This window comes from Lepidochelys olivacea, assembly GCF_965140295.1.
Source record: "Lepidochelys olivacea isolate rLepOli2 genome assembly, chromosome: 6".
NCBI lineage: Eukaryota > Metazoa > Chordata > Testudines > Cheloniidae > Lepidochelys > Lepidochelys olivacea.
In genome coordinates this window covers 21335666-21350874 of record NC_140416.1, presented here as the reverse complement: position 1 = coordinate 21350874, position 15209 = coordinate 21335666, and the positions used below count along the sequence as shown (strand labels likewise).

Here is a 15209-nt window from a genome sequence, read left to right as displayed (position 1 = left end):
GAAGAGCAGTAGAAGTTTAAGATGGAAAAGGCCTAACATCCCAGGGTCATCTTTCTAGTCCATCCCCTTGGTCTTACTGCAGGGCTAGTTCTCCAGTTTACTGTAGATTTTCCAGTGCTATGTCCATTCTTATGTTAAATAACCAGGGCTGAAGCTTTCACCTCTTCCCTAATTGTTTCTAGTTCGCTTCTCTCCCCGGTCTCTCAGTAACAAACCCACCAAACTCTCCCTCTCAGCTCTCTTGCGATGGACCCACATGCTATAGACCCTTTCACTATTTCTTTCTTCTAAAACCTATCAGGAGCTGTTTGACCAGCAGGTGGTGAGAGGCCTAGTTTCCCCACTGCAGTTGGTCTTCGGAGCCCTCACATACGTGGAAAACCCTCTCTAGGTGATGGGAGGGGCCGTGGTTTAGACTCTGTGTGTAGTGGGCACTGTTTCAGAGGGCAATAACTCTTTTTTTAAACGGAAACACAGACTTGGAAATCCTGGCAGAAGCATGACACATGTGGTCTACTGCCTCGTCCTCTGATATGTTCAGAAGAGGGCACATGGAGAGCTCCTACTAATCTCCAGAGTAGGACTATCCCCTTCCTTCCAGGCACATTTAAAACGACAACTGGTGCTGTTCACGTCTCAGAGGCACACTTCCCTCCTGGCTTCCCCCTTGCTCTGTGGCCAATAAGGGGTGAAAAACAGACTCTTACTTCCCCTCCCTCCCCTGCACAAGTACCTGAGTCTAAGTCATCATCTTGCCCTAAATACACAAGACACACCAAAGGTGGGAGGAGGAGAATATGCTTATCCCCACCGTACAGATGGAGGCACTGAAGCATAAAAAGATTAAGTGAGTTGTCCAAGGTCACACAGGGAAGAGGAGGGAATTGAACCCACATCTCTCAAGACCCAACTCCATCCACGCATATGTCTAGTTCAACTGTTCCTTCTATGGTGCATTAATGAGTCTGCCCTGGTTTATACTGAATTCTAGCTGCCCCCATGTTGCCCAATTTCATAGCTCTGAATTTCTATAGGTCTTTCTGGAGATGTGTAGCAGTAAAGACATCCTCCTTGTAAGGAACAGCTAGAAGTCAATTAGCTGTTATTGGCAGACATGGATGAGAAAGGAAGGTGTGTTTAAGGAGGCAGTAAGAAAGGAGGGGATGTCACTGGAGGACAGAACAATCTATATCCCATATGGAATAGTTTGGTAGGATTTAATAGATATTGATACACTTTCCATTGCTTTTTTTGAATGATCATATAAAATTTAATCAAGAATTTTATCCCTGCTGGTTAAGAAAGAAAGAATCTCATTCTCTGTTAAAAAGCGATAGGTTTCTACAGTAATTTGTCTAGAACCCTACTGGCCACCTGATTTGGACCCTGATTCAGCAAGACACTTAAACATAAGCACTGCTTTAGGCATATGATTAGCTCCATTGAGACCAATGACACTACTCACATGCTGAAGGTTACATGCACGCTTAAGTTCCTTGCTGAATTGGGGCTCTGGCGTAATACACCAGCTGAGGATAGATCCTTTTAGGGTTCATTACTAATAAATTAACTAGGACTTCTCCGTCAGAGAAAAACAAGCATTACCTAGACATGTAATGGTATATTAGCCAATCATCGGGACTGTTGAATGAATGAGAGTCATTAAAAGATGCCATAACAGAGAAAGGAAATACATGTTTATCACTCAGTACATGAAGTCAATAGAGTTCTTGATGAAGATGTCTTTTTTCTTATGGGGAAAACAAAAACAAAACCCAAAATATGTGGAAGTGGGCACTGAGAAACAAGACATCTATGGTTAAAATAAAATCTAGTTCATTATTTTTTTATGAGTTTTATTATGTTTCCTGCAGGGTGCAACCCAATTGAACTCATTAATTCAGCAATTATACAGAAAAGGGAGAGAGGGCCTTAGGACTTGACTTGCATCCAAACTGCCTCAAATGACAGACTCGTCCTCACCACACCGGCTCTTAAAGGGACAGTGTGAAGTAGAGATGGCAGGAGCTTCCACAGGCACACAACAAAAAGAAAGAAAGAAAGAAAGAAAGAAAGAAAGAAAGAAAGAAAGAAAGAAAGAAAGAAAGAAAGAAAGAAAAAGAAAAAGATTTCACTCACAGACTTTTTCAGCTTTAATACCCTTAAGACCATTTGACATGAGTGTTTCATTTATTTCTTCAGTGTGAACCTGTTCTCTTTATGAAGTTTCCCTAAGTCCCCCCTAGCAGTAAACACCCCATGCTTTAAATACACAACATGTTCTATTTTTCCTCTTGGACCTCTCCCTCTTTTTTCACTCCTCATTCCCCGTCCCGCCCCCCCCCCACCATTCCCCACCCACCCTGCTGGTGCAGCTTTGGAAATGGACTGCCCAGCTTTCACAATACGATGCCCTGGCACTAGTAAAAGTGTTAAGGCAATGCCCCTAACTCTAATTGGAGATCTTTGGACCCCAAATCTTTATCAAGGGCTCATGAATATTTTACACACATTTCTTGACAGAGGGCTAAATCGCCTCAGTTGGCAGGGAAATTCTATGGGTATAGGGTGCACAAACACAAACTGTGAAAATAAAAAGGACTCATTTGGCATCTGTTACTCATATTAGGAAGTGGTTTGGAGCCCTGCTCTTTAGCAGGGTCTTCCAAGCACACCGTGCAGTGACGCACATTTGTGCAATGGAATTGTTTAATTGTAAACTGATTTTTAGGAATATGCATGATGAATATTAAATAGCCCCTGCAGCTCCTGGTGCTGCTCTCGGGAACTAACACTGCATTCACTGTCACAGGCAGTGACTTCTCCGAATTGCTCCAGGAATTACTCTTCACTCCCTATCCCTGGGACACGAACTGTGCTATACTAAGTAGAAGTGCTGTGACTGCATTGCGAGGGCCAATTACAATCCCTTCCTTCCAGAGAATGATTTGCTGGAGAAACACAGGAAGAGAGAGAGAGCAGGCTGGGGTTTCAACGCTGATAAGCTCAGCACTCCAAAAAAGGTGAGGAGCCTTAGCCACACGTGTTCACTTGCACTGACTTCACTGGGCATTGGGGGGAAAAAAGCAAACAGAGTTGGGAATCATCAAGAAAGGGATAGATAATAGGACAGAAAATATCATGTTGCCTCTCTATAAATCCATGGTATGCCCGCATCTTGAATCCTGTGGGCAAATGTGGTCGCCTCATCTCAAAAAAGATATATTGGAATTGGAAAAGGTTCAGAAAAGGGCAACAAACATGATTAGGGGTATAGAACGGCTTCTGTATGAGGAGAGATTAATAAGATGGGGACTTTTCAGCTTGGAAAAGAGGCAACTAAAGGGGGATATGATAGAGGTCTACACAATCATGAGTGGTGTAGAGAAAGTAAATAAGGAAGTGTTATTTACTCCTTCTCATAATACAAGAACAAGGGGCCACCAAATGAAATTAACAGGTAGCTGGTTTAAAACAAAGACAAGAAAGTATTTTTTCACTCAACGCACTGTCAACCTTTGGAACTCCTTGCCAGAGGGTGTTGTGAAGGCCAATACTATAACGGGGTTCAAAAGGGAGCTAGATAGATTAATGGAAGATAGGTCCATCAATGTCTATTAGCCAGGATGGGCAGGAATGGTGTCCCTGGCCTCTGTTTTCCAGAAGCTGAGACTGGGTGACAGGGCATGGATCACTTGATGAAAACTTGTTCTATTCATTCCCTTTGGGCCACTGCCAGAGGATAGGATACTGGGCTTGATGGACCTTTGGTCTGACCTACTTTGGCCATTCTTATGTTCTTATGGATTGGGCCCATGGACCCCAGTGGAAGATCCCTTTCAAATATCTAGACCATTTGCTAGAGCCTTTCTGGACCAGGAATGGACTGTGACCACCATTAGCACACCATTAGCACCCTTAGCACAGGAAGGAAACCATACAGTGGCGAGATAAGTAGTGTCATAGTGAATTACTTACTCTGGGGAAGATTCCGGGGTTAAATTGGACATCTCCTCTGGTGTAGGTACTGTATGCGCACACACACAAAAAGAGGGAGCAAGAAAAAGGAAATGGTAAATAAAGAGACCTTCCTCTTCCTCCTTCTATACCAGTGAAATAATCCTTGCACCATACCCCCTTGCTCCCCCCCATGCTTACATCTCCTAAAAACCACCAGCCAGTCCTGATGTCTAAATATTGATCTTGTGTTTCTAGATCATTGTGACTACTCTATTCTAAAGTATCGATGCTTTCAGGGCCTGATCGAAAGCCCACTGAAGTCAATGGAAAGTCTCCCATTGGCTTCAACATGCTTTGGATCAGGCCCTTAGACTGAGCTTATCATTGTGGTGTGTCTGAATCACTTTCTACTCTTTTTTCTTATTAACAAATAAATGAGAATCAGTTAACATTCATATTTTGCACAGTGCCTTTCATCTAAAGAATCCCCATAGCCATTGAAAATACACAGGGAATCCCTGCAGACTCTTCAAAGTGCAAATGAGATGTTGGCATGCTGCTACATCAGTCCAGCTGTGTTAGCACCTTGCACAGAATCCAGTGGGCTCCAGTTTGCGGAAGACGGTGGTGCCTGAGGCAAAAATAAAACTAGCTGATCAACTTTTCCCCTGAGAAGGATCCCTGCATCACCGTCACAATTCTCAGTTCTTCCCTGGCCATCTCAGATTATCAGTCTCTGATAACCAGGGCATATATTCTAGATCTTCCATTAGCATGTTAGCTATTCTCCTTTCCCCACAGGACAGACCCCAATACCTTGAGTGTAAAACCATACGGAATTGGCTTGATTCTGACAGCCTTTGGGGTTATGTATGTGACTTCAGGTGCCCTTTGCCAAAGAGGAAAAAGCTACCCAAATCTTGAAGCAAATAACTTTGTCCATCTTAGAATTACAGGGTCTGTAAAAACTGTAACATCCCAAACAGGTCTGATAGTACTGATTACATTAAGGGATAGTTTACACCAATTACACTCAGGAGAAAAAGAAAAGAAAGAATTAAACAGGATTATACAAACAAGCTACACTGCAGAAGGACAATCTCATTCTATTCCTACCAACTGACCATCTCTGCTTGGGCCAGGGCCAGGCCTGGAATAGCAAGGGTGCTGCAGAGCAAGACTAAAGGTGGGTAGGTGCAGGAGTGAAGTAGCAGGAGATACTGCAAGGTCATGATTGAGGTGCACTGGCAGAGCTGCCACGGGGCTACTGGACAGGGAAAGCAGGCGGTGCTGCGTGGGGATTCGGGATTGGAATAGCCAGAGGTGCTGCAGCCCAGGATTGAGGTGCAGCAGCAGAGCTGTGCTGTGGAAGTTAGCACAGAGCCTGTCCACACTTGTCTTGGCCTTGCATTAACTCCCTCACTCGCACCAACACTGATAGTCACTTCTCCACAAATGAGATTTGCTGAGTCAGTCTGAGCTGCCAGTTCCTTGCTGAATACTTGCCCCAATTTGGACATCCACATTCATCTGGAGAACAGACTCACCTTGCAATTTCCGGCGATGGAACCGAGGAGACCCCAGGAAGCTGTTCTTGATTGAGTTAAGCCGTGTCCTCCAGGGCATTCCTCCAATGCTGGGGCTGGATGGTGGTGTTGGGTTGGGTGTGCCTGCTGGGCTCTCCTTTGGCGTATGGACGGGTGTCCCCTTGGGGGTAGGGAGGGGACTTCCCCTTGGAGAGGGGTGAGGGGTGACCTGTATGATGGGGATAGATTTGGTGCTTGGGTCAGTACTAGAAGGGAGTAATCTAACAGGAGACATAGGGTTGGCCTGCACTGTAGGAATGGCCAGCTGGGGGCTAAAGCCAGCAGTGGGTGGGCGGCCCTGAGCATTCTGCACAGGGGGATTCTGGGAAGAGGGGGCGTTGGCATTGCTGGCAGGGAGCGGGTTGGATTTGGTAGACTGGAGCGGTTTTTCGGCCAATTTGTTCTTGGATGGCAAAGTCTGCGTCTTTGGGTTGGACTGAAGTGTTGGCTTTGGTTGGAGAACATGTCCAGGCCTGGAGGCGTTCCTACAAGCATCAGGGTCCAAGGAGACTTGGGGTCGGGGGGAGAAAGGGAGGTCAGGAGTCTGAGGGGGGATGAAAAACTTTCTGATAGGCTACAGGACAGACACAGAGTGTCCATGCACATCGAGAACAGTGAGACACGCACACAGCGGGCGAGCAGAGAAAGGAAAGTCAGAATAAACCCATTCGAGTCACAGAGATGCATCATGTGTCACAAGGAGACACGAGCGATGGAGGTGAAGGGGAGGGCAGGTGGGAGGGTTTGCAAAGAAACAAGAACAAAAAACAAACAAACAAAAAACAAAAAGACATGCAGTTAGCTGGGAACGCAGCATCATCAACAGCAGCAGCAGCCGCGGCGCCAGCAGCAAAAACAACAGTGTCATAACAGGCTTTATCATATTAACCAACCACGTGTCAGCAAAGGGAAAACCACAGGGAGAAAAGGAACACAAAGGAAGAAGGGGGAAAAAAAAATCCAAAATAACCGAGGGGGAAAAAAGGAGAAAGATGCCACATCCCCGGCATTGTTTGGCTTGCCCCACGATGAAAAAAGCACAATGCTGAAGGGAGGTGAAGAAGGGGTAGTGAGAGCCATTCAAGCCACACAGAAACTGACGCTTGGTTTTTTTCAGCTCACAGTGCCCCCGATCAAACACAGCAGAGAGATGCAATTCAAAATAAGTGTGTGGTGCACGTGGGGTGGTGGGAGAGGCACACAGGTTACTGCACACACCATTCAGAGCGCCCCCTCCTCCCCTAACTCTACAAAACTCACACATAGGCTCCAGTCACTCATAAGGGAAAGAAAGAGAAGAGGGAGAGCAGTACCATTTCATCCACCTTCCTCCCCTGGCCTTCCAGAGTGACATCACCCACTCAGCATTAGCTGGGACATTCCTGAACACAAAACACCAGGGGTAACCCTGAACCCGGGTCAGTTTGGGGTTTGCAAACAGATAGCTACACAGAGACTCCCTGAGGGTCCCAGCAGGGCTACATGACAGGGAAAGAAGGAGATTTCCCAATTAGCATTGAAAAGACAGTCTGATGACACCCTGATTCTGCTGTTCAGAAATTCACTGCTCAGTATTTGCTACAAAGTCCCAGTATCACATTCTGTGGATGATGGAAGTGATTATGTAGTTTAAGGAAAAAAACAACTACTCATAATGCACCACTGAGAGAGAAAAACAAGGTGATAGAACTTTTTTTGTTGTTGTTAAAAGAAAAAAACCTTCACACGTTAGTTACAGGGGCTGTCTGGGAAAGGTAGTTCAGATGAGTTCAGTTAATAGGATAATACACACACTCAGGGAGTAATATCCTTTTAAAGGGATATTGGCAGGATAAAAACCACATTTTAAAAACAAAATGAATTACCTTACATATTGGTAATAACTAGGGCTGTCAAGCAATTAAAAATATTAATCGCGATTAATTGCACGATTAAAAAATTAATCGCGATTAATCACGCTGTTAAACAATAATCGACTACCATTTATTTAAATCTTTGTGGCTGTTTTGTACATTTTAAAATATATTGATTTCAATTACAACACAGTAATTGTACAGTGCTCACTTTATATTTATTTTTATTACAAATATTTGTACTGTAAAAAACAAAAGAAATAGTATTTTTCAATTAATCTCATACAAGTACTGCAGTGCAATCTCTTTATCATGAAAGTTGAACTTACAAATGTAGAATTATGTACAAAAAATAACTGCATTCAAAAATAAAACAATGTAAAACTTTAGAGCCTACAAGTCCACTCAGTCCTACTTCCTGTTCAGCTGATCGCTAAGACAAACAAGTTTGTTTACATTTGCAGGAGATAATGCTGCCTGCTTCTTGTTTACAATGTTACCTGAAAGTGAGAACAGGCATTTGCATGGCACTGTTCTAGTTGGTGTTGCAAGATATTTATGTGTCGGATGCGCGAAAGATTCATATGTTCCTTCATGCTTCCACCGCTTTTCCAGAAGATATGCATACATGCTGATGACGAGTCCTGCTCAATAACGATCGAAAGCAGTATGGACTGATGCATGTTCATTTTCATCATCTGAGTCAGATGCCATCAGCTGAAGGTTGATTTTCTTTTTTGGTGGTTCGGTTTCTGTAATATCTGCATCAGGGTGTTGCTCTTTTAAGACTTCTGAAAGCATGCTCCACACCTTGTCCCTCTCAGATTTTGGGAGGTGTTTCGGATTCTTAAACCTTGGGTCGAGTGCTGTAGCTATCTTTAGAAATCTCACATTGGTACCTTCTTTGCATTTTGTCAAATCTGCAGCGAAAGTGTTCTTAAAATGAACAACATGTGCTGGGTCATCATCCGAGACTGCTGTAACATGAAATATATGGCAGAATGCGGGTAAAACACAGGAGGAGACGTACAATTCTCCCCTAAGGAGTTCAGTCACAAATTTAATTAACGGATTCTTTTTTTAACTAGCATCATCAGCATAGAAGCATGTCCTCTGGAATGGTGGCCGAAGTGTGAAGGGGCATACAAATGTTTAGCATATCTGGCACATAAATACTTTGCAATGCTGGCTACAAAAATGCCATGTGAACACCTGTTCTCACTTTGTAAATAAGAAGCAGGCAGCATTATCTCCTGTAAATGTAAACAAACTTGTTTCTCTTAATGATTGGCTGAACAAGAAGTAGGACTGAGTGAACTTGTAGGCTCTAAAGTTTTACATTGTTTTGTTTTTGAGTGAAGTCATGTAACAAAAAAAATCTACATTTCTAAGTTGCACGTTCATGATGAAAAGATTGCACTACAGTACTTGTATAAGAAATACATGAAAAATACTACTTCTTTTGTTTATCATTTTTATAGTGCAAATATTTGTAATAAAAATAATAATATAAAGTGAGCACTGTGCACTTTGTATTTTGGTGTTGTAATTGAAATCAATATATTTGAAAATGTAGAAAAACATCCAAACCAACCAACTGGTATTCTATTGTTTAACAGTGCAATCAAAACTGTGATTAATTGCAATTAATTTTTTTAATTGCGATTAATTTTTTTGAGTAAATCACATGAGTTAACTGTGATTAATCAACAGCCCTAGTAATAACATCCTACATTACCAGCACTGAAATAATTGTAAAAATTCACCATTTATACTCTTTGTTTATTCTTGGTCCTGCACTCAGCTTGCTCATTTGTGGCCATAACAAATATATTTTATTATATTCATTATTTATACTGTTGTAGCCTCTAAAGGCTCTAATCCAGCCTCATTGTGCATACATATGATGTAAAAGCAATCGCATCCCCAAATCACAGAAAGGAAACCAGACTGGTTCTCAAGTACTAGCACCAGGCTGCAATGTTTAAAAATGCAGTGGAATGTTTAAAGCCAAACAAATAAAACTGTTTGCACTGAGGGTCTGATTCAGAGCCCTCTAAATTCAAGGGGAAGTTTCCCATGGACTTCAATGGACATTGGATCAGACTCTGAAAATTAAAGGAAAACCAATACTTTAAAATATTTCTATTAATATTAGGTTTTGTAAAACACTTTAAAATTAAGACAACCTGTCTCTTTTGGTGAATTCCAAATCACCATTAGGAATGGAAGGTCAAAGAGATGAGGAATGTGGCTAATTCATGCTGGTCACTATCAGGAAGAGATCATTCTCCATTTATAATTAATTCCAACAAAAACAGATTTAAAAGTAATAATTATAAGCATTCCCCTGCAATTTGTACAGCTCACGTAATCAATGTATGACAGCACAAGAATCAAGCTTACAAGAAATAAAGCCATTCTGCACTCTGTTAAACCACTAAAAACCTGGAGTAATACCATTAACTTCAATAGATTTACACCAGTTTAACCAAGAGCCTAATTTGCTCCATTAAACTGACTGGTGTCTTCTCACTGCTACAGGTTAGAGAGGTGCAACAAAGTAAACCATGGTCCTAATCTTGGGAGCTTCAAGCATTTTTAACTGTCCTTGAATTCAGCATGGTGCAGTACTGAGCCCAAGCAGTGTAAATAGTGAAAAACATTTGATTTTGAAAATACTTTTCCTTTCAATAACCTAAGGTGCTACTAGAACCATAAGTAAGGACACTTTTTTTAAACTATATGATTTTTAACCCAACAGTGTCCCTTTAAGACCAAAATCTGACCACCTTAAAATGGTTATGGTCTTCTGAGAATGCCACCTGGCTGCTAAATAGATTTTTAAAAGCATTTAATCAATTGCTCCTAAGTAATAATTGTAAAGAATAGTCACTGTGGACCAGATCTGCTACCCTTACTCATGTGAGGAGTTCTTACTCACCCAAGTAGTCCCACTGACATCAATGCAATTGCTCATGAGAAAGAATTACTCGCATGACTAGGGTTTGCAGGACTGGATGCTATTTTTGTGAGTTTTCCCACTTATTCTGGAGCAGCAGTTAATATTATTCTCAGAATTCTGGCCAGTCCTGCTGACATCAGAGAGGCCAGTGCACAGAATAGGAACCTTATGAAATGGAGCCTTGTTGGTTCCTGGTGTATTAAAGACATGGGGGAACAAAATCAAATGTCTGCCAGTTACAAAACAGGAGAAAAATTGATGGGACAAGGTTTTGGAAATTGGATGCTCTTAGGAAAATAGTTGAAACAATGGTGAGACTGGAAAGTCTGCAAAGCTAGAAAACTGTACGTGACCATGTCCCTTTCAGAATATGAATTACATCTGACTGTTTAAGGGAAATAGCAATCTGAAATGCTTGAGGTGTTGGAGTTATCTACACATCTTTAAGTGCTTACACAGGATGGGAGTACACTCACTGTCTCATGGAAACAACTGCTGGGAGTGGGGCCTAGCAAGGACTGTGAGGTTCCCTGAAACATTCTGGGCCAGACATCGACATAGCCCCATGAGCTTTTCAGTGAGCCCCTAGCATTCTGCTGCAGCTCGGGGCATGGGGATACATTGACAAAGCTCTTTGCCAGATGCCACGCCCGGAATCCTCATCCCCACTCCAAGAGAGGATGCCCACCACAGTGAGGCCTCTGTGCACTCCGACTGTAATAGCTTTGTGGAAAGTTTATTGTATATTGCAGAGGGCTGTGGTAGGATGTGAGTCCCCCCAAGCCATCCCACATCCCTTTTCCACTATGCATGCATAGAACTCCAGACCCGAGCTGGCTCCCAGGCTGGTGGTGATGGTGTCATAGAGGGAGCTGTCTTCCACTGCTCTCCTCCCTACCCCAGATACAAGAAGGGAAGACCCACGTGAGGAGGGGATAGTCTGTGCACTGATCCTGGGGAATGATTCCCTGATGTTGTACTCAATCCTTAGGTAGGTGAGCTGCCACTGAAATGAAAGGGACCTCTGCCTCAGTAGGGACTGGCTAAATACTTAGTAAAGACCTCAGGGTTTGGCTGATTGACAGGAGACAGAAGTGAGTACTCTGTGATTCCTCAGAGACCCCAGTCTTGTGATGTGCTAAGTTCTTATTTCTCTTCAGCCCTCAAATCCATATAATTTCTCCCCACCCGAAGCCCACTCCTCACTAGAGCACCAAACCAGGGTGCTTACTACCATATTCAGTAACACCCCCATTCTAGCTAGACCCATGTCAGTCAAGCATGGCTCTGTACTAAGCAGAACTAAAGTGACATGGTATGGTGCTTCACTGTGACTTTGTTACAAGCATCCATATTAGCTGAAGGCGTGCTATAGACAACCCAACGGGGTGTTACATGTCCCAGCCATGTTTGGTCCTAAATGTGGTTACGAGGCTGAGGATGGACAGGGCCATAGAGAGACTCCTGCACCACCTCGGGTAGCACAGGAAACGTGTGTAGGGTAAGAGATGCTGCACATGAATTTATAATCAATATCTCCCCATTTCAAGCAAATTTACAACCAACCAAGGAAAAATAAAACACCCTACAAATAACCACAGCTCTACAGGCACAGAAGCCAAAAAGCACTGAGATTGTCTGAGGGAACGGTACACATAGATCCTGAAGTAATGCCACTTACCCTTGGACTGCTGAGGGGGCTGGTGGAGAGACCAGATGAAGCTCCGCTGATCGACCGAGACCTGAGTGAACACAACAGGGAGAGATGGCCCTCAGAAACCCTGGGCAAGGAACATCCATTAAACACCAGCCACCGCATGCAGAGGCATGAGGTGAGGAGCAGGAGGGAGGCTTTCCACAGGAAAAGCACATGGCTCTTCCTTACCCTCTCACTACATGACACACCTTTCAACTCTCCCATCCTCTAAGAAATTATGTTCACACAGAGAGGATCTCGTGACCCGTGTTAGTGGAGCTGTGCAATGCCACCCACTTCAGGGTCATGAGTATTTGTGCATGGCCAGATACTGCTTCCTGCCGGTGTACACTAAACAGATCATGGCAAAAGCGGTTATCCTAAGCCCAGTACTGGTGGTGAGAATTACTCTCTGCATAGTTCCACTTGCAGTGCCCGAGGTAAAGACCCCAGAGATATGGAAAACCGCTGTCTGGATAACTCTCAAGAGCAGAAAATTCTACCAGGCACCAAAAAAGGTCAAATCTGCAGTGCCTCGGACACACTATTTCCTTAAATCAGAGGCCTGTCCGAGTGAAACCAAAGCTCAGGACTATGGTGACTGGTTATTTGATGCTGAGCCACCATTTCTAACTTCACCACGACACCATCCCCTTACCTCTCCAGTGAGATTTGCATCTGAAATCATGGGTCTCTTCTGCCCTCTCAGGAACTTCCCCTAGGGGACCTTTTGCCCACTGGAGAGCTCCTCTCTATGGAAACATCAACTCTTCTGTTCACTAGAACGGCTCCTCTTATGGGATCACCCGGCCTTTGCCCACCAATTAGGTCACCCTGTGGAAGCAATGACCTTTCTGGCCATTGATAAAGTCTATACAGGATCAGTGTCACTTCAATCTAGCATTTATGGGGTTCCCATATGGGATAACAGACCTTTTTAACCACCAGTGAGCTCTCCTATGGGATCGCCTGCTGTTCTGCCCACCAGTGAGATCTCCCTTATGGGATCACCAGCCCTCCTACTTGCTGATGAGATTCCAAATTTTGGGATCAACAGCCCTAATGTATTCAGGTGAAGTCCATCCTATGGGACAACCTGCTCTTCCACCTGCCAGCAAGGTGACCCATACAGAATCACATCCCCTTACACTCACCAGCAAAGGCCTCTGCAAAAATTGTCTGCAGATAACAACAATCAAAATACACATATGCACTGGGTCAAAACCAGTGGCTCTGACCTGGAAGGCCATGCAGACCAAACACATGAACAGCTCAGCAATGGAACTTCTCAACAGCAGAGAATGTTAATACAGAAGCAGTGACAAAAACTGTCCCTCATAGCAGAAAGCATTTCATGTGGCTCCCACGTTCAACTGACCCAGATTGTTGACCAGCTCTAAAGACAGCTGTTTTCAACTCTCCTCAACTGGAAGGATAGGTGGTCTTGAAGAAGAACGATTTCTGAAGGACGAAACTATACTGGAGAACCAACTCAACCAACCACTAACATATAAAAATCTCTGTTCACAGTTGGAGCCATCAACTGTGAGTACCATATATGTGTGTGCATGCGTGTATGTGTGTGTGTGTGTGTGTATACAAGCATATATAGGTATTAGGGCTAGCAATTAATCGCAGTTAATGCACATGATTAATGCAAAATCAATTAACTAGATTAACAAAAATAGTCACGATTAATAGCAGTTTTAATCGCACTGTTAAACAATAATAGAATACCAATTTAAATTTATTATAAATATTTTTGGATTTTTTTCTACATTTTCAAATATATTGATTTCACTTACAATGCAGAATACAAAGTGTACAGTGCTCACTTTATATGATTATTTTTGATTACAAATATTTGCACAGTAAAATGATAAACAAAAGAAACCGTATTTTTCTATTCACCACATACAAGTACTGTAGTGCAATCTCTTTGTTGGAAAAGTGAAATTTACAAATATAGATTTTTTTTAACATTACTGCACTCAGAAACAAAACAATGTAAAACTTTAGAGGCTACAAGTCCACTCAATCCTGCTTCTTGTTCAGCCAATCACTAAGACAAACAAGTTTGTTTACCTTTACGGAAGATAATGCTGCCCGTTTCTTATTTATGTCACCTGAAAATGAGAATAGGTGTTCACATGGCATGGTTGTAGCCGGTATTTATGTGCCATTAAAGCTAAATATTCATATGCCCCTTCATGCTTGGACTTGTAGACTCTAAAGGTGAACTGAAAAATACTATTTCTTTTGTTTATCATTTTTACAGTGCAAACATTTGTAATAAACATAATCATATAAAGTGAGCACTGTACTGTAGTCACCTAGGCAAACTGGTGAGGCTTTTTACCAAACCTTGTCCAGGAAGTGGGGTGCAAGGTTTTGGGAAGTATTTTGGGGGGAAGGACGCGTCCAAACAGCTCTTCCCCAGTAACCAGTATTAGTTTGGTGGTGGTAGCGGCCAATCCAAGGACAACGGGTGGAATATTTTGTACCTTGGGGAAGTTTTGACCTAAGCTGGTAAAGATAAGCTTAGGAGGTTTTTCATGCAGGTCCCCACATCTGTACCCTAGAGTTCAGAGTGGGAGAGGAACCATGACAGCACTGTACACTTTGTATTCTGAGTTGTAATTGCAATCAATATATTTGAAAATGTAGAAAAAAAATCCAAAAATATTTATAATCAATTTCAATTGGTATTCTATTTTTATTTAACGGTGCAATTAAAACTGCAATTAATTGCAAATTTTTTTTAATCTTGAGATTAATTGAGATTTTTAAAAATCATTTGCCAGCCCTATTAGGTATGTGCACATACATTATATATATTAGTCCTGTAAGTATAAACAGCCTTCCAGAGAACACAAAGCTAAATTAGAGTCCCTGCCCTGTCTATCAATTGTATCGCTCTCTATTATATAAGAATAAGATTATAAATTTAGATTCAAAACGTTTTCACATCCATCCGTTCTTAAAAAGAAATTATAACATTACAAAAAAAAATTGATGGCAGTGGAGGAAGGTTTAAATTAACATACAACAAGCTCCATTCTGACAATTTGTGTCCAGTGCAGAAACTCTCCATGGAATTCATTCCTTGCATCTCAATGCAGCCCATCCATCACTGCCATCTATACAAA

The 15209-nt window shown here is 42.6% G+C and overlaps 1 protein-coding gene across 10 annotated transcripts in view; it reads right to left on the bottom strand.

Annotated features, from left to right (window-relative positions):
- Positions 1-15209, bottom strand: part of BRSK2 (BR serine/threonine kinase 2) — a 499877-nt gene that overhangs the window by 81836 nt on the left and 402832 nt on the right. For 7 of the 10 annotated variants that reach the window (XM_084630023.1, XM_084630021.1, XM_084630022.1 and 4 more), the window contains 3 exons: positions 12046-12106; positions 5508-6120; positions 3979-4027 (listed from right to left, as the gene is read on the bottom strand). In XM_084630023.1, the coding sequence (XP_084486149.1) occupies positions 3979-4027; positions 5508-6120; positions 12046-12106 (723 nt within the window). The remainder of the gene's footprint in view (positions 1-3978; positions 4028-5507; positions 6121-12045; positions 12107-15209) is intronic. The other 3 variants (XM_084630024.1, XM_084630025.1, XM_084630017.1) reach the window with 1 other exon arrangement.